General features: G+C 32.5%; 3 protein-coding genes across 3 annotated transcripts; 1 reads left to right on the top strand and 2 right to left on the bottom strand.

Moving 5' to 3' along the window:
* The first annotated feature begins 8,976 nt into the window (after positions 1–8,976).
* LOC103489424 (protein BTR1) lies at positions 8,977–16,338 on the top strand. Its single transcript, XM_008448585.3, has 9 exons — positions 8,977–9,520; positions 10,607–10,845; positions 10,927–11,033; positions 12,555–12,748; positions 13,867–13,931; positions 14,680–14,775; positions 14,901–14,962; positions 15,762–15,846; positions 15,964–16,338. Exons 1-9 carry the CDS (start codon positions 9,436–9,438, stop codon positions 15,976–15,978), a joined length of 948 nt encoding a protein of 315 aa, XP_008446807.1. The 5' UTR covers positions 8,977–9,435; the 3' UTR covers positions 15,979–16,338.
* A 775-nt stretch (positions 16,339–17,113) lies between these two features.
* Positions 17,114–17,764, bottom strand: LOC103489565 (glycine-rich cell wall structural protein 2-like). Its single transcript, XM_008448796.2, has one exon. The coding sequence runs from the start codon at positions 17,762–17,764 to the stop codon at positions 17,114–17,116; it is 651 nt and encodes a 216-aa protein (XP_008447018.2).
* Positions 17,765–20,525: 2,761 nt separating this feature from the next.
* LOC103489425 (probable CoA ligase CCL5) lies at positions 20,526–24,062 on the bottom strand. The gene is made up of 5 exons (XM_008448586.3): positions 22,722–24,062; positions 22,324–22,589; positions 22,063–22,130; positions 21,821–21,923; positions 20,526–20,684 (listed from the first exon to the last, which is right to left on the bottom strand). Exons 1-5 carry the CDS (start codon positions 23,851–23,853, stop codon positions 20,553–20,555), a joined length of 1,701 nt encoding a protein of 566 aa, XP_008446808.2. The 5' UTR covers positions 23,854–24,062; the 3' UTR covers positions 20,526–20,552.

Raw genomic sequence — 24,062 nt, 5'->3', positions numbered from 1 at the left:
ATTCTTGATTTAAAACTTTTCGAAATTAACCATGATCGACCCCTTTCATTTTTCGACCAACCGATCGGTCGGTTCGATTTTTCGATCTATCATGCCTACCCCTGTTATATGTATAGTAAAATTGCATGAATTTGTTCTTGGTTTACTCAACTGTTTGTTTTCTTCTTAATATTTGTTTTCCTTTTAATAAATTAATTATAACAATACATACGAACAAATATGAAAACTATCGTTTCAATGCTACTTTCAAAATAAAAAGTTTGTTCAAACTAAACTCTATCGATAAAACAAGGGACAAATAAGCCACTCTCGTTAAGTTGAAGAGAGAGAATACGTAGTTTAGAAGGATTCGATACATAGTATATATATTATATATTGAAAGGGGCATCCCAACATAAACGAATGAATCACAACATCCAACTCCCCAAAATTAACATTCATCACTTAGACAAAGACTAATTACTATTTTTCACTTTTCATACTCCAAAAAAGTTTTTTTCCTTTTTCCTTTTCACCAAAACTTTTTCTTTGTTGGTCCCTCTTAGACTTCAATCTCTTTCTAACTTTTCAAATGTCATATTTACCAAAAAAGAAAGAAAAAAAGTGCATTTCTCGAATATATTGTTTTTTAGGATGACAGGATCCAACTATCAATTTTTCAAATATAAAAAGAGTTTTAGTCAATACCCATTTGGAAAAATTCATACCGATAATATTTTAAAATGATTTCAAAAGTTTAAAACAACTAAATCAACAATCATAGATTATATTTATTTATGGTCGGGATAGGTTTAAACATTTACTAAATCGACCATAGTCAATTTGATGTTGATTTGGTCGAAAAATCAACTCTAACCGACTAATACTCGTTCCTACGTTCCAAAATGAAATTACACATAAGAATATATATCCGTCATGTGATTGGATGCTTAGATTTTTCTAATTAGTCAATACAAATGTTGAGGTTAATTAAGCAATTACCTTTTCATGTGCTTTAATTTCTTTACAAAGAAGTTTGAAGTGGGAACCAAAAAGTTTTTGGCAAAACCACTTTATTCCCATTTTTCTCATTCATAATCCCACTGACCAAAACTATATATATACACACATTCTTTTAGTACAATATTCCATTTTATATTAATCATTGTTTTTCTTTAAAGCATATCATAGCTATTTATGGAACACAGATTCTATACGTTGGTTGCTTCCCATTGAAGAAACACTTATTATATTCTTTTAAATCCCAAGATTATGAATCCAATTTATATTCACTCGTTAAAGAAACATTTATATTTGTTCATTAAAATTTTATATATTAAAATTTCGTTATTGAGTTATAAGTTTTATTTTGATTTGGTCTAGCAAGATTTTTATAATTATATAGTTACATTGTATTAACAAAATATTTACGGTCGATATTTGGTGTTTTATGTCCCTTACAACTCATTTAAAAGAATTGAATTAATTATAACTAAATTGGTTTTTATTAATTTATCACCATCAAAGTTTAATTAAAGAAATCACATCATAATTATTTAAAATACACTAATTAAAAGTATAAAATATTAGAATTAATGATCCAAATAAAAACTAAATTCAAAACTATAGAATACAAAATGTAATATTTTGAAATACAAACTATATATTTCCCCTAGAAAACACTAATTAAAAAACCAACATTTTGACTTAAAGGCACATTCTAAAAAATTTCAAATAGATATTTGATAGAGAAAAATACAAATTCGAATCATTTAAAATAAGGTTAAATTATTACCATTTGTTTAAAATGTATTTCAATTCGTATAAAAGTATAAATGTTATCACTAACTTATTCTTCGTAACATTTAAAAATTACACGTAAAATATAAAACGATCAAAATGTCGAATAAGAGTTGATATCTACGATATAGTAATGACTTAAAATTTACTATTATTATGTTTTGAAGTTTTAATTTTTAATTCATCATTTTTTTAGTTATAAATACAATATCAAAACATTTACAAAGCCTCACAATAATACCTCAATATTAAAAAAAAAGAAAAAGAAAGATTCTAAAATAAATGACAAAGTTAGAGAATATTTTTTGTATACATAATTTAGTGGAAATTAATAGTAAGAGGAAAAAAAGAAAGAAAAAAAAGAAGGAAAAAGAAAAGTTATAAAGTAAGTAAAGTACTTTTAATGATGTCTTATCCTAAAGTAGCACATTCAAGCTTGTCAAAGTGCTTCATCTAGTCTAGCATGTTGACAAAAAGCACATAATATTTCTCGTGGACGGCACGTGCCTTGCCGCTTCATTTTTTGGTTATCCAATTTTTTATTTTATTTTCTTTTTGTTTTTTTTTTACTAAAGTTCCTTAAGAAGGAATTAACGAAAAATATTTTCTTTCAAAAGATTAAATTATTGTTTTATTAATTTTGTTACGAGGTAATAAAAAATGATTTTTTAAAAACAGAAAAAATTGACAAACTATCTATACACCACAAAAAGATTTATTACACTAGAAAAAATATTTTGTTTATATTTTTGACCATTTTCATAAAAAATGAACGGAAGAAATAGATAAATTAATTTAAATCACAGTTAAAATATTTAGCAAATATAATAGAATATTACATTCTATTTCTATAATCACGATAAATCAAGATACATATAGATAAGATATAAACAATAGTTTATCTAAATCCATCGTAGATATATTATGATGTTTTGTTATATTTTTATTCATTTTGTTATATTTAAAATGTTTTTTTTAAGTGAATTGATTTATACTATTCATTGTTTTATTTAGAAAAAAACACGAAACTTATAAGGGTATAAATTAAACCTATAATTTTCTATAATTAAGGAATCAATTTCGATTATTAATCATAATTTTTTTAAGAATTATTTATGCAATACTAAAACCAACTTTTAAAGACAGTTGTTAACGATAAAATAGATTTTACTCGACTTAAATCACAAGTTTATTGATATTTACCCTAATTATAATTATTAAACTTCAATCTAAGTAATTATGAGAAAGAAAACAATGAATTATTGATTCTAGCCAATACATATATTGTTACTTTCACATCAAAAACTTTTTTGTATATTTTTAAAAATATTTTAAACTTTTAACTTAGTGTCTGATGTAAAGTATTGTGTCCATATCATACCCCCGTTTCCAAGATTAATTATAAATAATTGAGATATGCTTGTTGACTTATTGAAATATATTTTTTCTTTTGTTAATTCTTCTCATAAAGTCTTTTAGGGTTTTCTATCATAAGTTTTTCTTTAAGTTCAATAGGACCAATTAGGACCAAATTACATCACATTTTATTTTTAAAAAGGATAAAATCTTATATTTCTCCACAAATTACAAGATAATTTCATTAAGAAAGAAAGCCAAATAATATGGCATAAGAGACGTAGGACTGAAGAGTCATACACTATAATTAAGAGAAGATACATAATGAATCTAAGTGTCCATTAAAAAGCAGACAAATTTATTGGGTTAAGAAAGAGAGACAAGTGAAATTGTAGGCTAAATTTAGTAATATTGTGCATTTAGGGAGTGAATTTGTGTGATGTCGACGACCACTTTTGTTGTCGTCTTCGAGAAAAACTAAACTGGGGGGTTTGTGTGGCCAAACGACATGTCGGAAAAGTGCTTAGAGATTATTGTAGAAATAAAGGGGGGACTGTTTGGGAAACAGAATCACGTTAGAAATTCTAGGGTTATGGTTTGGACTTTTTTGGGTTTCGAAGATGGGAGAAGATGAGCACATGAAATTTGAGAATCCTATGTTGTTGATAACATTATTTATTTTGGAAATTTGGAGATGGGGATTTTTTTGTTTTTTGTTTTTTAGATTTCTGTGTCTGTGAGTGTTGGAAACAATTTATGGGATTAAGGGAGAGATTAATTATGACATTTTTTAAAGAAAAAAATTGGGAGAAAGTATTTTTCATTAATTGATGTGTTCTTTATCCTCATTTTTTAAAATAACTAAGTATGAATATATTAGTGAGAAAAAGTCCTTGATTGTAGTGATAATCTCGATTCACCTTCTCTAAAATAGGGAGGATAAGTATATATATATACATCATTGATATCTTTTTCTAGTATGAAATTAACAAATGACAATGAGAGAGTGTGGTACTTCGTTATTTTAAAATATTATGAACAAACCACGATTACAGTTAGTAAACGGTTTTAAATTGTGAATGTGGATTGAAAGCCAGTCTAATTTGTAGTAATAAAATAAGAAGTGTTTGTAATTTAACAGATACAAAGGAGAATGTTCTATAGTTTTAGTGGATATGAAATGTGAATGATAGAGTATAAGAAGAAAGGAGGTAGAAGATTTGGGGCCTTGAAAGGAAGCCCATTCATGAGGAAGGAATATATGCTCTGTGTGGCTTTGTTTTTTTTTTTATGTTCTTTTTCTCTTTTTGAAGACAAAACAGAATGAACATTACACCAGAGACACCATGTGAAGTCACAGATTTACCAATTTTGAGGAGACATATTGAGATGTTGAGAATTCTAGATTAAATCATAATGAAATTTGAGATGAAACTCCATACTATTATCAAATAACCTCATCATGCTTTTAAAAACAAGTAGTACTAGAAATTCCTTACAGTCCAATCTTATGGTATCATATGGCAAACTGAGAGTTACCAACATTCCCAGTCACTAAGTATTTTCCTACAATGTGCTCTCTCCCAAACATCTAACAGGAAATTTTCCATCAAGACTCACTATTCACTTATGATTAACAACCATAAAAATAATGCAGTTAGAAAGTACTTCCAAACATTGCTATTCTGAATATTTTAATCAGAAGTCAGATGGGGACAATGTTACAAAAAGCTGGCTTCAAAACGATAGCCCGAACGTGATGCTTGACAGTCCACAGTCAGGATGCACAGTACTTAATTGGACACACTTTCTCTCTCACAGATGAGAAACATTTTGACACAAATAGAAAAAGAATCTGAAGAGATGATGATAGAATTCCACAGCAAAAAGTCAAGTAGATTATAAAAGAAACACCCAAGTTGACATTTATATATTAAGAGTAGTGTTTAAAAAAATAAAATAGAAGTGGCAGAAGTGACTGATTAAACAACTCCTCCACTAGAACCTAAGCATTAAAACTTGTCCAATTCCCTTTGGTTGAAATGCGAACAAAAGTAAGTTCTCCTTGGACATACTTCTGACACTAGGACTGCAACCGTGAATTCTAAACTTTTGGTATCTAAAAAATTGTAAATTTTTAAGGTTTTATAATGTAAATAAGGTATAGAATTGATGTTTTTCGAGTCGTGGGTTGACGAACTCTTTTAGACCAACAAAGAGCGGAAAGCTTTAGAAGAAAATAATCCAATCCGACAAAAAGTTGGAATGATAATAAGATGATCATCGACATTGACTGAAGTTGACTAAGAAGGGGGAAGAGTTGGACTTTGAAGGCAAACTCACAAGTGAATGATATATACAAACAAGGCTTTCAGCAATCAGCATCTTTATGACAGAGATTACACCACTGGGGGGTATGGGAACAGAGACATCATTTTTCTTTCTTTCTATTCTTTTAAGCTAATAACCATGGGTAGGACCATTAAATTTTTTTATTTTCTTAGGAGTTTTAGTCTTCCAAATTGAACCAGATAAAGCAAAGGAGTTGCTTCCACAAGAGCTGGCCTCCAAAGTTTTAACAAGTGAATAATCAGAATTGTTTGTTTGGAAACATTTTGTAATTTAATACAAGTCACAGAGATAAGAAGAAGTCCTTGTTGATCAAGCAAGTCAAAATAAGAAACCACACAAGAAACAGAAAGATTAGGAAACAGATGGGGAATAAAATAATTAAGCTCAAGAATATCAAATGAAAAAGATAATCAACTTGAATAACTTTTTGCTTCCCTTTTATTTCCATCTACGTCACAATACCAAGTCATTAATGTAACCGAGGCGTATTGACAGCGTAAAATTATCGACCAGCTATTGCTTTGGCTTATTGACAAATGACAGACAAAAGGCTTGAGGTTAAGTTGACCAAGAATTAGTGCAAAAATGGTAGCCTCCCGGCAAACACAATTACAAATCTGGCATTGACCATTTCACAGAATTTAAAGATTGTGATCATCCATACAAAGACTCAAGGCCCAAATAAATATTGAAAAATACAGAGGGTTGAACTAAATTTCACCACGTTTGTACTTCCTATCCCCAAATACAATAACCATCCGATTGATCCTCAAGCAGATACCAAAACGAACTATTCCAAAATTAAAGGAAAAATAAATAATCTACCGAATCGATTGTATGTATCAGCCATCAATTTGTCCATTCCTCGTGACTGCGGTTAGCGATACCTTCAGCTGTCAGTGATGAAAATAGAAAACGAAAAATCGAACATGAGAGTAAATATGAAAACAACTGGAAACTAATACTAAGTATCGTTTTTACTCGAAAAAATAGGAAGGAGGGAAAATTTCAGGCTCGTGCTCCGACCACAATTATGACCGGCAACATGCTCCGACGACCACTTTTAGCGCCCAACTTCGACGATTGACCAACTTCACTCCGGTGACGACGATCACCTCTAGCGATTATTTCCGACTGGACCACTTCCTATGATCAACTTCGACGGTCGATTTAATACTAAGTTAGTGTGATTGTCGACAAATACTTTAACTTTTTTTCTAAGATAATAATTATTTAAATTAAACACTTTTCCAATCACAAATTTGTTCATACAGTCAAATAATAAAAACACTTAGCATATAGTCAAATCAAACCAATTTGTGCATGAAAACACTTTAAAAAATGTGCTACAAGACACATTTATATTTTGATTATGCGTGTATTATGCTAATATGTTACCTTGATTGTATCGTAATTTAGTTATTTGCATGAGACAATCATTGTATTTTGTCTATTGAACAATTGTTATATGTAAAAATCACAAATATATATGTAAAGGTTTTTGTTTGACATCTAAGGACATATTTGGAGCTAGGAGTGGAATGAACTATGATAATCAACTTAGGATTATGATTAGAATTTAAAAAAGCTCATATGCTCCTACTATTCTTCAATCCTAAGGGTATTTAATTTGTTTCGAGGTTTGGAAAGTTCGTCGATCAACTTTCAGATACCACCTCTAGTGATCATCATTGGTCAATATCCAACCACTACCTCGAGTGAGTACACCAATGAACTTCCGACAACCAAACTTCGACGATCACCACTAATCAACCCAATCAATCCTGAAAAATTGTAATAAAAATATTTTGGGTAGATACAAAGAAATTGTATATCAAATACTTAAAAATATATATATTAAAACACATTTTTACTTTTATTTTAAGAAATTTTTATCAAGATGTTTAATAAACTTTTGATTGCTTGTCCAATTAAACTATTTTATTAGTTTAAGGGCAAAAGATCTTTATAGTAAATTTTGCGTAAGTAACCATTACATTCATTTATTAGTTTTAATTAGTTGGACGCATTAAAATAAACTGTACTTAAATGTTACCTTTATTACAAAATTTATGAGCCTAAATGTTAATTAGTTAGAAAGATTTCCAAATCAAATAACTTGTGTGGGCCCTTGCCAAATGCCAACCTCATCCATGATCTATGTTGTTGCTATGAAATTTCAACCATGATTTGAGATCGACTTCATAGTTACGATTAAGCTCAACTCCGTTTATATGAACTATACTCCGACCAAATAAGAGTAAAAAAAGTCGTAGCTCAACCAATTAGACTGCATAAAACTACCATGTAGGTTGTAACGTAACTCAATCACGCAATGTGTAAAAAGGAAAAAAGTAGTATGAAGCTTCGCAAAATGAACAATATCGACCAAGTTGTGAAATGTTAACAATCACAATCATTCCATTTATAACGATGAAACACAAAGCCTTATAACTTATTAGAATGAAAATCAGTAAAACTTTTCAGGAGATTTTTGATTCTCTAACTTAAAATTGGTCGGTGTTTACAATTATTTATAACCTACAATTATCTACAACTTTACTATTTCAAATCTCTCTTTATCATCGTACTTATTGTTTCTATTTCTAATTTATTTTCATTTTCTCTCATTGTTACAACGTTTACCATCTCCTATTCATATACAAATATTATGCATCCCAAATACATATTATTATATTTTAGACTAAAATACCTACACCCAGACCGAAACTATTATGATTTATAAAATACCCTTCAATGCTTCGAACACCTCCGTAAAGTTTCAAATAAGTATAACCAAGAGTAAAAATATGATTATCGATATCAATTTATTGAAAACAATAGATCAATATAAATCCCAAATACATGTTATTATATTGACGAATATATTCATCATCGAATAAAACAAAGCCCAATCTTAATTGTTACAAAGGACAATGCTATGGAATCAGCCTTGCTAGAGAAGAAAATCAATATATTGCTTATGTAGCTTATCCTCTAGACCTTTTTGAAGAAGGTTCTGTTACTAACATGTTTACTTCCATTGTGGGTAATGCATTTGGATTCAAGGTTCTACGTGCTTTACGACTAGAAGATTTGCGAATCCCTACCGCTTATATTAAAACTTTCTAAGACCCACCTCATGGTATCCAGGTTGAAAGAGATAAATTAAACAAAGTATGGTCGTCCTCTATTGGGATATACTATTAAACCAAAATTGGGATTATCCACTAAGAATTATGCTAGAGCAGTCTATGAATGTCTACGACTAAAGTAAAAAAAAAAAAAAAAAAAAAAAAAAAAAAAAAAAAAAAAAAAAAAAAAAAAAGGGAAAAAAGTAAAAATTTGGATATTACCCTAATTTAGAAAAGTGGATGGTGTACCTTACCCTAATAGTAATCATATATATATATATATATATATATAAATATAAATATAAGTCGAAGAAGAAGCGATTTTCGCGGCTAAAGAATCACGTCCTAATAGATAAGGGCTGAGGATAGAGGGTTGGTCGTTGGTTGGGGGCTGACTTTCCTCACTCTCATAGCTCACCATTCCTTTGTAAAGTCTCACCCCCAAAACCCCCAATTTTTTTTATTATGTATTTTGAAAAACAATAATTATATATTGGGGATATTTTTATAAAAATACAAATTGCTTTTTTTGAGAACGATCCTTCGTTAAATAAAATAAAATAAATAGCTAAAAGAAAAATTAAAAAAAGAAAAAAAGAAGGGAAAAATATAACTGCATCTTCAACTCGAGCTTCCATTTTGGCTTTGGTGCTGAACGAGTCGAGTTTTTGCGAGCGCTCTGCCACACCCAAATTCCCCCATTTACCCAACTGCTTTGCAACTCTCTATAGCCGCCGCCACCACCACTGCCGACCTCGTCGTTCGACAAGAAGGAGGAGGAGGAAGAAGAAGAAGAAGAAGAAGAAGAAGAAGAATGGAGTCCACCGAGTCTTCATATGTCTCGTCTCCGGAGGCTCCTGCCAAGCGATCTCCACCGCCGCCAAAATCTCCAAACTCGGGTATCTGATCTGATTTTAATCGATGTTTTGCTCTCATTTTCAACAATTTAATACCTACACTCACTGTTTTGTATGAATTTGTTTGTATGTTTGGTGGTGGTGTTGTTTGCGAGTGTTTTTTTTTTGTTTCAGATCGGTTTGTTTGAGGAATGATGGAATTGCGTGTTTCGTTTTTGGTTTTGTTTTTTGTTTGTTCTATTTTCTTATTTTTCTCCTTTTGTTTTGAATTTAAACCCTAGCTCTAGGTGTTTTGTTTGATTTATTTGTGACGGCGGAGGGAATGAGAAATCCTGCAATTTCGTCCTCCAATGGTCTGGACTCTTGTTTCCTTGTCTGGAAAGCTTAGAAAACGAGAGCGTGGATTCTGGTAGGGTATTTTTGATTTTGGTGTGGGGGAAGGGTTTGTCCATTGAGATTTATCACAGTTGACCGAATGAATTGGGAAACAATTGTCATTTTCTTGAAGTGCCACTGCCATTACTCATCCGTCTATTGACAAGAACCGCACTGCATCTCCTGGTGTGTGTGGTAATGGTCAAAAGTTTTCTAATTGGACAGCGAGTAGAAAAATAAGTGGAGCATTCAAACTCTCTTTCGACCATTATACTTCTATAATTTCATGAAGGCAGCTCATGTTGAATGCTATTTGGTCGGAACAAACTTTTGTTTTTCATGCATGTCTCATTTAAATTCCTGAAACTGTTACAATGAGTATATGTGTGTCAATTTCTTCTAATAGGGATTTGAATGTAGATAAGACCTTTCCTCAAACTTTTTTCAATGTTGATGGTTATCCTTTATCTTTTTCTGAAATCGCAATTAAGGGATTCATTAGTGATGTTCTTTATTTAAAATCTACACTGGTAATATGTAGGTTTGTTTATGATGTATAGTTATGATTTATATAAAAGGCTTTAGTTCTGTCACACTCTCAACCTTCTAGATTATATTATGAATAAGAGATGTATATACATTTCTAATTGATAATGCATATGTGCCTGTACAATTTTGCGAGTAAGTATCGAGATTACTCCCATTTCTGCTTGTGGTGAATACTGTATCACTCATCAGAATTACTATTGTCAGATAATATGGACAAGGCTACATACATAAGGTTTCTTGTATCAAATGCTGCGGCTGGGTCTGTAATTGGGAAAGGTGGTTCAACAATTAATGATTTCCAGTCACAGTCTGGTGCACGAATCCAGTTGTCACGGAACCATGAATTTTTTCCTGGAACGACTGATAGGATCATTATGGTATCTGGATCAATTAATGAAATACTGAAGGCCATGGAACTCGTTCTTGCTAAGTTGTTGAGTGAGGTAATCTCTATGCAGTTCAAGTTCCCCTAGAATTTAAACGTTCTACTATTTGTGGTTGATCAAAATTTTGGTTTTTGGTAGCTTCATGCCGAAGAAGGAGACGATGTTGAACCGAGAACAAAAGTGAGACTAATTGTTCCCCATAGTTCATGTGGAGCTATAATTGGCAAAGGAGGATCCACTATAAAGTATGACGTCCACGTTTCTTCCTCTACCATTTTATTGATTACTAATTGCTTTGTATTTATTAGCTTAAACAATTTATTATCATATTCGATTTGGTTAGATTACAAGTTTAGGTGAACTTTTAGGATTGTTTCTACTAATGGGTTCCCAAAATTTCAAAAGTATCTAAATGGTCCATAAACTTTTAATTATGAGTCTAACAAGTCCATAGATTTTCAATTTTGTGCCTTTTGGGTTTGTAAATTTTCAAGAATATCAAATAGGTCTCTGGTCCTTTGGACACAAAAATGGAAGTTTAGGGTCCTATTAGACACAAAATTGAAAGTTTAACGACCTATTACAAACAAATTGAAATGTGGGGTTTATTAAACAACTTTTTAAATTCTAATGACTTATTAGACACAATCTTAGAAGTTCATGGAGTGAACTTAAGTTAACTTTTTGATTTTAAGGTTATATATCTGTGTGTATATATGTTATTTACGATATATTATAGAGCAGAAAAATAATAGCCAAGCTAACATTTTTCTCACAATTCATGGAAAGTATTTTCTTTCTAAACTTGTATGAAGGTCCACTTTCCTTGCAAAGATTGTTGAAGAACTGTGGGTTGTTTATATAGGAGTTTTAACCTTCAACTTTGGTCTATATAGGAAATTGTGTAGAATGCAGATCTAGATCCTATTACAGTAGTTCTTCTTTACATCCTTTTTTCTAAATTTTTTTTAAAAAAGGAGGTACTCATTCTCTTCAAAATCCGTTAATTTCACGTTCATGTCCAGGAAGAAAGTGCCACTTGATAGACTCATGCTGTTTTGTATTTGAAATCCACATAATTTTAAACCTTCTGAACATCCATATAATCATATCGAATAGATCCTATTCAAGTACGGTCACTATTTTCTTTTGTTTTGTTTTGGTTTTTAAGAAACGAAATGGCATTTAGAGAAAAAGAAGGGTAAATGCATAGCTGGGGCGGGGGTAGAGTGGACCTCCTCCCATAAGAAGCTAAAGAAAGCTTTCCAGCTGTTAAAGATTGCAGAAGGATTGTAATTACAAAAAAACGTAATTAAAAGGAAACCTCCACCGAGAAGTGGAAAGCTATACACTTGCTCAAAAAGACCTGAAAAAAGGAGGACTTTTCTTCAAAGGTTCTCTAGTTTCTTTACAGCCAGTATTTTACCTTTCGGAATAACTTTGACCTCGAGAAAATTCGAGGAGCCAACCATCATTAGTCTTTGACAAATGGCCACACACCAAAGATGTTCATATGGGAATTCCACCCATTAACAGCAGAGGAGGATTGGAGAAACAGACGATTAACGTAAGTTTGGTCAGTTCCTTGTGAACTCCCAATGGAGGTACACAGTTAGGATATATGTTGAGGTAACTTTTCATCAAATTGATGAAAAAGCAGTCTGATTGGAAACTAGTATCCTGTTGTTTATGGTTACCTTCCTAAAAATTACCATAAAAGTTTTTTCCCCCTTTTTTGATGCTCACTTTCTTCGACGGTTGTTCAGGTCATTCATTGAGGATTCTCAAGCTGGCATTAAGATATCCCCCCAGGATAATAACTATATGGCATCCACCGATAGACTGGTGACACTGTCTGGAACCATAGAGGAACAGATGCGAGCTACTGACTTAATTGTCTCAAAGCTATCTGAAGACCCACACTACACTCAATCAATGAATTATCCATTTTCATATCCGAGTAGGTCTTTGTTAAGGTTTTCTATTTCATTGCAATATCATACTATTCCCAAAAGAATATTAAATGCTCACTTGCATTTTGTGTTTCACAAAATGCTCTTCATCTTATTTGGGGCACTGTCTTTCATTTTCTGTATTGACGCTGTTGCCTTATCTTGGTTATGACACAAGTAATTTATGTTTTATGCAAATCAAGCTTTTATAGTTACAGGTCTAAATCACAGCATATGGTAAGATAGAAGAAATGTATTATTCAGCCTCTACTGTAAAGAAAACCAACTTGTCCTTGTCATGAGGTGGTCAGAAGATAAGAAATGTCCAACAGATACTGCTAAATTCTGTTTTGTTTTTGTTTTGTTTTTTTTATTCTATCATTTATCTCCGATCTTGTCCATTTTGCATCGGAAGTGTTGATGAGAATCTAGATTTTTTTTCTCCAACTGGAAATAGAATTATTGGAATGCAAATTGTAAAAGATTGATGTAGTATAGATATGGAATTCTGAAGTTAAAATACAACTCAAGAAGTTCATTTTAGGCTTATACTTTTGAGTTTTGAGGAACTTATGTGTTCACAGATTTGGGTAAAAAAGAGCTGGGATAGTAGTTGATGAGACCTTTAGGATTCATTATTGAATTTGGGGGTGCAGCGAACCTTTCAAGTTTCTAACCTACCACATATACCAGATAAGAGCCATTATTAGAGTCTGGTTTCTATTATTAAGTGATGGTGGACCAATATATGTTCTTGCTGTACATTTTATTTTTTGGGGGTGGGGGTTTACTTGTTACGGAGAGCTCAAATAGTTACAAAAATTATCTAAGGAATTCCTAGGAGGAGGAAGCGGAAACATTGTATGCCCAAACGAGATCCGCACATGCGTGATTCAATTTCTGAGGCTGGTGTATCAGCTTATGAATCTAAGATTTAAGGCAACTGATGAGAGGTCCAAGTCCTCTTATCTCGAAAAAGAAAAAAAAAAAAGAGATGGGTGGGGGGTGGGGTGGGGAATATTTCTACTAAGAAAAAAAGGAGGAATATTTTTCCCACATATGTAAATTTTTTGCTGTTTTTGTTATTTCCCTTGCCCATTTAATCGTTTACTTGCTTTTGCTTCAGCATCGTACAATGCTATGAACTATGGATCCAATGGAGGAACTGGAGGGAGGTTTCAAAACAACAAGGTTTGTCCATCGACCTTTGCCATCGATACTGTCGTCTAATGGAGAGATCTCTTGAAAATAACTGGCTTGGTGCTTTTATGCAATCTCTTTGATCTTTCTTTTGCAATGGGCCTGGTATAGACTTATGATACCAAGGAAATTTATGTCATTATTATGATCTTTCCCAGAAAAAAACTTGAGAAATAATTAACAATGGTTTCATGTGAATAATAGACTATATTGTCTGAATAACATTGCGATGCCATGCATGATGCCTAGTATTAGTTAACTGATATCTCTAATATTGACTGTAAAATAATTTAAATGACAACTATGTGATGCTTCTATTATTCTATGAATTTCCTGCAACTGGATTTCTGTATCAATGAGCAAAAATTCATTGAGACAAAAGGCAAAAGAATTGGAATAAAGTAAAAACAGGATAACAACTCGATTGGGCTTCATGAAAGAGCCACAGATACCCTTATAGAGAGATTTTATGCCCTTCCCGTTCTTTGTTGTTGTTCAACTCATACTGTGGACTTCAAAGAATCTATATACTGGTTCTCTTTTAACAGCTATTTTTCTCCCTAGCCTTGATCCTAACTGCTGAAAAGAATGTTAACAATGCATGCAACTGCATAAAATGGGACTTTATGCGCATAAGTAATACACATATAATATCTATATTTATATCTATTTCAATATATATTATCCTTTTCTGTGACTTTATGATATTGCTGACACAAGATCTTCTGAAATTGTCCAGGAGGAACGGAACAACTCCTTGACTATTGGGGTTTCAGATGGCCACATCGGATTAGTTGTTGGTCGTGGTGGAAGAAACATACTGGAAATTAGTCAGGTTTCAACATCTCCATCTCCAACACTTCTTCCTTTCCGTGCATATGGTTGATAACATCCAATTCACAATTGTAAACTCCACAAGTTGTATTACTTTTTTACATTCAAAAGCTTTTCTTATTACAGGCTAGTGGAGCCAGAATTAAGATATCTGATAGGGGCGATTTCATGTCCGGAACCACTGACAGGTACAGAGTTTCTTTTGGTATATTTTCCCCCCTTCATACCATGGGGCTGCTAGTTCTTCATGGTAACGGTTGCATTGTTGATGTTGTTAAAGGGGTTGAAAAGACCCACAGGAGAGGTTTGGTCCCTTGTCAAATATCGTGGTTGTCTTTTTTACTTGCCTAGAGCTTCTTCTTAGACTTAGGATTCGTTTGGATTGACTTAGAAAATTTGTTTTTCCAGAAACTCATTTTTGTTTAAACTCTTTCTTAAAAAGTTGTTTAAAATACATTTAAAAGTCTACTTTGGGTGGCTTCCAAACATTTTAGTTCTTTTTTTTCAAAATAACTTATTGTTTAAATTAAATACGTGTAGATGTAATCCAAACACACTATTAGCTTTCTCGGGTGCTTTTTTTTCTGTGTTGAAACATAATCACTTTAAATAATGTCAAACAAGTCTCTGCATATTTTATTTTATGTCTAACTAAGTTCTCTATAAATTTGAATTTTAAAAATTAATCGCTATATTATATATAAATTTGAAATTTTGTCCCATTGGTAATTTTGAAAAAAAGTTCAAACACTGAATTTGTAGTTTTGAAAATTCGAATAGATAGCAAAAGCCACACCATCCAGCATGCATTTTTTTTTCCCAATGGTCAATGGATTTACATCTTCCATTAATGGATTTTTTTTCCTAAATTTTGAGTGAACTTTGTTTCTCTGCTCAAGAATTCTTGTTTAGGCAGTTCATAGCATTAAAAACTTTTTTTTTTTTAAAAAAACAAGGTTGCATTCTTGATTTGTCCATAATTTGCAGGAAAGTAACAATTACGGGGTCACAGAGGGCAATCCGTGCTGCTGAATCGATGATTCTACAAAAAGTAGCATATGCTTCTGAGAGGGTTAGCCTTTCAAAATCCATATAAATAAATATAACATGCTTTTTTTTTACGGAAAATTTGTTCATTTCAGTTCTCTTACACTATGTAGCATATACTTTTCTTACCAAATCGATGCAGGTTCTAGCACAGTGATAGAATGTCGAAAGATCTGAATGTTTGTAGTAGAAGCAAGGCCGGGAGATTTTCATTTTTATTATTGAGGGAGAGAACATGTGGAGATGGCAATGGGCGGAGATATATAATTGAAATTATTTCATGAAGCATGAAGAGATATATTTGATGATGCCATCAAATTTGATTGAGCCAAATAGAAAGATTAGCAGTTTCAAATTTGTTTATACAATTGTAGCGCCCTTGAATTTATTTTCATATTTATGTTTGAGCTTTTGTCTTCTATTAAATTGTTTGAACATGCCTTCTCTTCAAGAACAGATTGTAGCTTTTTAGGATGTCCCTTATTTTGACGATTTATTGGTGAATTCTTTAGTTGAATTCCTTTTTTTTTTTTTTTTTTTTCCCTTGGGTTTTTGTTCTTGTATGTGCTATGCTGTTGAGTTGACAATAATCATATATGCATCTGCCTTCCATTTGGGCTCTGGGCCTGATTTTGGGCCTCGCGAATTTTTAGCCCAACTTTAGGAGTCGTTTTGCAAGGCGTCGACATGTCGGAACTCCTGTTTTGTGTTTTGATCGTTGTTTTCATATTTTTTCCTTTCGTTCCCATCTTTGAGATTTGTTGAGTATTTCCTGTCGTTATATGTGAAAACTAATCCTTTCAATTTTCAAATGAGACTTGAAAATTATTCAATAGGGGAGCTTCTCATTTTACTACCGATTAATTGTTGTGTGTTATTATTAATTTCATCCCAACCATCGATTTTTTTTTTTTTTTTCTCAATACCATATTCGTTTAAATGGGTTTTTATGTGTTTTCATATTAAGTCATGAAAATGTTAATATGAACACTGCTAATTGATTAAGAGATCTGTTTTCTTTAAGAGGTTAAATAAACTCGATTATTTTTAAATATATATATATATATATAATAAGAGAATAGAATTCATTAAATTGCACTACAATGAAAAACAGGTCGATAGCAATTTATTTATTTAGATGAAAGAGGAAATGGTAGTACTTGGAATTTATATTTTGGACCATCGCAACCCATCAAATTCTAACATCATCTTTCTAAGTAGAAGTTGCCATTGCACTTTTATTTCAAATGGTTTGAAAGATAAATTGGTTTGTAGGTATCATCAAATTACGTTCATGGTGATTCTTCATCACCACCTCCTCCGTACCCTGACCCATATCCTGAACCATACCCAGACCCTCCGCCCATCCCTCCTCCACCGCCGCCTCCGCCTCCGCCTCCGCCTCCACCGCCGCCACCTCCTCCACCACCCCTACCTCCACCACTTCCATAGCCTCCTCCACTTCCATATCCCGATCCATATCCTGACCCACTTCCAACTCCCGAACCTCCACCTCCACCTCCACCGCTGCCACCGCCACCTCCTCCACCACGTCCTACTCCACCACCAGACCCGTACCCCGACCCACCTCCCATCCCAAATCCACGACCATACTCGGCTCCAATTGCACTGCCGCCACCTCCACCACCACCACCTCCACCGCCACCTCCACCGCCACTATAACGTCCATATGGTCCATAGCCTTCATCTCCATATCTAGAATAGCCTTCTTCGCCGCCATATCCCGAACCATAACCCGAGCCATACCCTGAACCATATCCCGAACCCGACCAAGGCCCTCCTGAACCTTCTCCGCCACCTCCACCGCCACCACTACCACCTCCACCACCACCTCCGTAACCCCTGAAGAACCTAGCAGCAAGAGCCAAATCCAGCATTAACAAAACCAAGACCACGAAACCAACCGCCTTGGTGGTGGCCATATTGATGATTATAAATAACAATGTATAAAGAGAAAATCAAAAGCTTGGACGTAGAAAGGTTCTTTCTGTTCTTAATTATTTGAGAACATGAGAAAATTAGGGAAGTGGTAATTGGGATGTTTTACGTAAACTTGTAGAATGCATTGAAAGAAAAGAGTTGGTATTTTGTTGTGTGAAATTGGTGGGATTTAAGGGTCCCTTATTTATAGGCATGCAAATTAAAGGTTAATGTGTTGTTACAATTCTAGTAGCTTCCTTTTGTCACTTTGAAGTATATGATTTTTAGTGGAGTTGGTGGGTGTTGTGTATATATGGTGGTCATCATATCATATTGGAGGTAGTGCCTTTCCTATTCTCTCTCTCAAATTATTCCTACTCTCCTTCTCAATTATTCAATCAGATCACCACAATATAGATGATAGTTTTTATCATACGACAATATATGGCTACGATATATAATTTATATTGAATATGGAGAAAATTAGATTACAATCATTGTTAAGGACAAATTAGATACATGAGATTACAGTGCAACAAAAGTTAAACCTAGTCATTGTTCATTCAGTAATTATTAGAGAGGTTTGTGTGCAAAATCTTTACCACACTCACATTCAACTGTTATTATAGATGGTTATATGTAAATTCATCGATTGTGATCAAAAGCTTAAGTTGACGAGTTATGGTAAATTCAATTATATCTAACACTTTAACTAAGGTTACACCTTGAGAAATTGTGGAAGACTCAATAAGTAAAAATTCAATATTAATTCGGTGAAAATTTTACATTATAAAAGTTTCATCATAAGAAATACAATCTAATATAATTAAAAACCTTAAGCTGATTGATGGATTTTATATATATTTAATTATATCAACAATTTAATACTATATATTGAGTTAATTTTATTGAATTTTTTTTTCTCTTCTACGTCTTCTTGCACTTTCCAACTGTATAAAAGAAGTGCATTCTTTTCTCCTAACTTTTGACTTTCATTACAAAAATTATTTCTTTAAAGAGATAAGTGATATATAGATACTTTTGTGGTTTGTGTTCATATATATGTGTGTTGAAAAGATAATATTAAAAAAGTAATTTTATTTTATTTTACATCGAGACTCATGTGCATACCATTACTCTTCTTTTTGTGCATGTAAGTGCTTTCCCAAAGAAGTTTGGTGAGAGTTTAATTTCAATTTTGGAGTTGTAAATATGAAGTTGTATTTACAAGATTATGAACTCAATATAATAATCGTGAGTGAGATTAACCCTAGACGAAGTTACCACGAGTTTTGTTAGAGAAAAAATTGAGCAAACTTTTTAATATAATAATCGTGAGTGAGGAAGTTCTAACATCTAGATTTTTGTTGTTCATTTAATATCATATTTTAAAGGGAAAGAGTTTAAATCTTTAATTTCTCGATAGAAGCTTGTATGTGTTTATGGTAATATAATATTTTGCTATATTTTATAAATATAGATTCAAAATTGAAAATTCAATCCTAACATATTAGATTATTTTAAAGTCATGAGACCCGATTACATATATATATATATAATAATCATATATAATAATCAAATTTGACATAAATTTAGAAGTTGAAAGACTAATCTAACTATGGTTAAGACTAGTGAGCTAATTTAACCATGTTTAATAAGTTTCAATTTTATTAATTTAACCATGGTGCTTGTGCTTCTTTTAACTCATCATCATTACATAAATTTTTTGTACTGAGAATTAAAATTTAGAACAATATTGTTTTATATATGATGATCAATGGACAATGGACACGACAACATTTGAACCTTCTAGAGAGCATTATTGTGATTCTTTTTATTGCATAAACCACATTAATATATAAACACTTATAAGTAGACTTTCTGTTTACTTCTTTTATACCGCTCATTGACCTTTTTTAGTATTATTATATTAAGCAAATTACGTTGGAACAATACAATTTTGTATTTGTAAGAGTCACTAAATTAAAGTGTGTATGAACAACATAGAGATATTATTAAAGAGAATGTTTTCAAAATATAAAAGAACACCCTTACGTTTAAGATATTTGATTTGAATGGTGTTGTTGTTTAAGTGAGTTTGTTGACTACTTGGAACCATTTTAAATTGATTTCAATTCCACGCATATAAGGTTTAGGGTTCATGTTTGAGACGAGAGATGAAGCTTCGAAAGGCACAATTAATGGACCATAAAACCACTAAGTCACCTACCTACTGCCTTTAACTTAGTGGGAATTTACATTTGTCTTCATCTTTCTTCAAATCTAAGCTTAGGATGACAAATGGCACTTCCTTTCTTTTTTGCACACTTCGTATTCTTTTTATATATATATATATATATATATATATATATATTATATTGATCTGGTAAAGTGCTTACCGAATTTAAAATAACTGATTTTAATTTACCCACTTTAATCACAATTTATCACGTTTACACTTAAATAAAATGAAAAAGATCAAAATACTTCCGATCATTTGAAAATTTCATTTTTGAGCCGGTGAAAGACAAATCAATTTACAACCACACTTGGTTGTCTCTCTCTTTGAGGAGGTAGAGAGAATGATTCAATTCAAAATTATTTCCCATCATATACCATAGATATATATAATCTCATTTATAATAATAATAATAATAATAATAATAATAATAATAATAATAATAATAATAATAATAATAATAATAATAATAATAATAATAATAATAATAATAATAATAATAATAATAATAATAATAATAATAATAATAATAATAATAATAATAATTTGTTTTAGAGTTTGGAGAAAATTTGTTGTTGTTGTTTGAATTGAGAGACAAGATCCTTCCTCAATATTTTGCCAGCAAGGGACCTTGGAATTGCACTAATAAATCTCACTCCTTTTACCTTCTTGTAAGGTGCCACCTGTGAAGTTTTTTTATACTTTCATTTACTTTCTCCCAATATAAATTCAATATACTCCTTTCATTTTATTGTTTATATTACATCCTATTATTTTTAAAAAAATCTCACTTATTCTGTATCCTACTAATTATTTTGGTAATTAATCAAATATTAAGTTTATAAACACTATTTCTATTTTCAAATTCCTTCCTACATTATCTATTTTATACGAATGATTAAAAAAACAAAGCCAAATTTTTAAAACCAAAATAAAATTTTTTCTTTTAAAAATTAGCTAACTTCAACCATGGTACTTAAATGTACAAATTATTGTACTTATATAAAAAAAAAAAAAGAATTAATTAAAAAAAACAAAATTATTAACCATTTAAGTAAAATGTAAAAAAGAGAAAAAAAACTAGGTTGGATTAATATTTTAGCAAAATCTGTCAAAACTCCCATAACCCAACCCTTCCCAAACGAGGGTTGGATTAATATTTATTATTTATGTATATTTTTAAAAATAGTAAAATAAATGAAAATATTTATAAATTATAGTAAAATTTTTGGATTCTAGCAATGATAGAAACTGATAGACTTTTTTATCACTGCCTATCAAATGTTTGTTATTGATAAAATCTAAAATTTTGCTATAGCTTATAAATATTTTATCAAATTTGTTATTTTTGACAATTTCTCTAAGTACATATTTTTTTTTTGAAAAGCTTTACTATAATATTAAATTCATATTAGGTTAGGGATAGTTGCAACTATAGCAATTATATTCAAAATAATTAAGTATATAGCAACATTTTAATGAAATTATAAATATAGCAAAATCTGTCAAAATCTATCAATGATAAATCATAAGAGTACATGTAGCAAATGTTGGTCTATCACCGATCATAGGAGTTTATCAACGATAGAAGTACCAATAGATTTTGCTATATTTGCAATTTTTTAAAATATTACTATATACTTAATAATTATACTAAAAATGGTTAAAGGGTACGTTAGATCCCTTCCCCGCCCTAGCTAGAGCTTTGAGAAAATTCAAACGACACATATTTGGACGGTTTCCTGGGCTACGAGTAGGCCCATATAGATGGAGGTTGGGCCCAAGAAAAATTAGTAGATGGGTGGGAAAGAGAAAGTACCTGAGAAGCCACAAATTGAATGACTTGTTGCTCGGTGAGTTCACAACTGGGCGCTTTCACCACACAAGCCACCGGAATCTGCCCCGCGGCTTCATCCTCTATTCTGCAGACACACTCCAATTCTCAATGTTCCATCCATAGGTTTATCAAAATAATTTAACATAAATAGATTAATAATTGTGGGTTTGGATCGATCACATGCATCTTTAAGTCAATCTGACACATGCATTAAATAAACTTACGGTATAACGGCAGCATCCAAAATTTCTGTATGGCTCAACAGGATGGTTTCAAGTTCTGCTGGAGCAACCTGAAGTTGTTCTTCCCCTTAATCAGATTGTAATACAAATAATTTTATAGCTTAAATTTTAGTCTTTGTTTTGGGAACCCTTTTAATAATTTTCTTTTTTGAAAAAGAGTTAATTGTCACGTGATAATATTTGCATGTGTTTTTGAATTAAAAAGGGTTGATTGAATATTGATTGATGTGTTTTGTTTGTTACCTGATATCCATTGTGTTTGATGAGTTCTTTGATTCGATCAACAATGTAAAGGAAGCCATCTTCATCTATGTATCCGAGATCTCCAGTTTTCAACCATCCTTCTTCATCAAGGGTGGCTTCTGTTGCTTCCCTGTTTCCAAGATATTCTTTCATTATCGTCGGACTCTTCAACCACAACTCCCCTTTCTTCATCGGCGGCAGTCCTTCTCCGGTTTCAACGTCCACAATCTTTCCATAAAAGCTCGGCATCAACATTCCACATGAACCTAGCTTATGTTAGCAGATCAGATAATACCACAATTTAGTTTTTGTTTGATCTAGCTGCATGATACTAATAATGTTCAAATCTATGTCGAAAGAGGATTGAGGATTAATAATTAATTTGAATCGTATACTACCTGGATGAGCTTTAGCGTCCTTGTCTGTGATCATCCATGTCGCTGCACCGGTACTCTCTGTTAATCCATATCCTGGACGAAGCTCCACCCATGGAAATTTCTCTCGGAAAGCTTCTTCTACATCTTTTCCAAGTGGTGCAGCTCCAGATCCGACTCGTCTTAGTGATGAGAAGTCCGAACCACCGCCCGATTTCACTAGTCCTAGAATCACTGGAGGTACTGCCGGTATGTTATTGATTTTGTACTTTTCAATTGCGTCGATCATGGACTGGAAGTTGAATCTCTGCATCAAAACTGTGGTGATTCCTCTGCAGAACAGTCCGAGCCCGAAGAAGACGAGGCCGTAGATGTGAAACATCGGAATGAAGCATAAAAACACGTCGTGTTGAGAGGAAGTCGAGTCGACGCACCAGGTCAGAAGTTCGATTACAGAGATGAGATTTGAATGAGTTAGAACTACTCCTTTACTCGTCCCTGTTGTTCCTGACGAGTATAAGATCGCCGCGGTATCCGACTGAGTTACTTCTGTTTTTGGCAATGGCTCAGACGATTCGCTACAAGATTCAATCAACTCTTCCACTGATAAAGCGTCGCTGAAGGAAGACCGAGTAGTTAGAATCGTCGGAATTCCAGTTGGACTCAATTTCTGAAGCTCCTCCGGTGCCGAAACAGCTAGTTTCGCACCAGAATCACGCACTTGCTTTCCGATTTCCGACGCGGTATTAATCGGATTAGCTGTCGTTATCACCGCACCAATCGACAACACAGCCAAACAGATAACCGGATACAGAACACAATTCGCCGATAAAACGAACACCACATCGCCTTTTCGAACTCCCAGTGCGTGATAAAGTCCACAAGCGAGGGAGCGAATCGAAACACTGAGTTGTCCATAAGTAACTCGCAAACTCGTGACTGAGTCAATGAGAGCAACTCGCGATTCGGCCGTCGGAAACTGCGATAAGACGTAAGTAGCTGTGTCGAGATCTGACCTGGTGGAGATTACAGGAGCTTCATCAAAGTGAATGAGAGAATGATAAACCGCAGTATTCACATTGTAACCGCCAGGAGAATTCCGTGGCTGAAATTCCATGGCGGCCGGCCCAGTACTGCAGGATTCTTCGTCGGACATTTCTAGCCTTGGATGAGTGAAGGAAGGATCGAGAATCGGTTCGTCAGTGAGGAGAGATGAGAAACCGGCGGGAAGATATAAATTTGTGATTCTAATATAGAAATTTGCGATCGAATTCACGTTATTATTAACAAAATTAATAGAAAAACAAACGAATCAATGCTCTATTTGGCATTTGCCTTTGGCGACATAATCGATGCTCTGTTCGT

This window comes from Cucumis melo, chromosome 10, assembly GCF_025177605.1.
Source record: "Cucumis melo cultivar AY chromosome 10, USDA_Cmelo_AY_1.0, whole genome shotgun sequence".
NCBI classification, from domain to species: domain Eukaryota; kingdom Viridiplantae; phylum Streptophyta; class Magnoliopsida; order Cucurbitales; family Cucurbitaceae; genus Cucumis; species Cucumis melo.
This window is presented reverse-complemented; position numbering and strand designations above follow the sequence as displayed.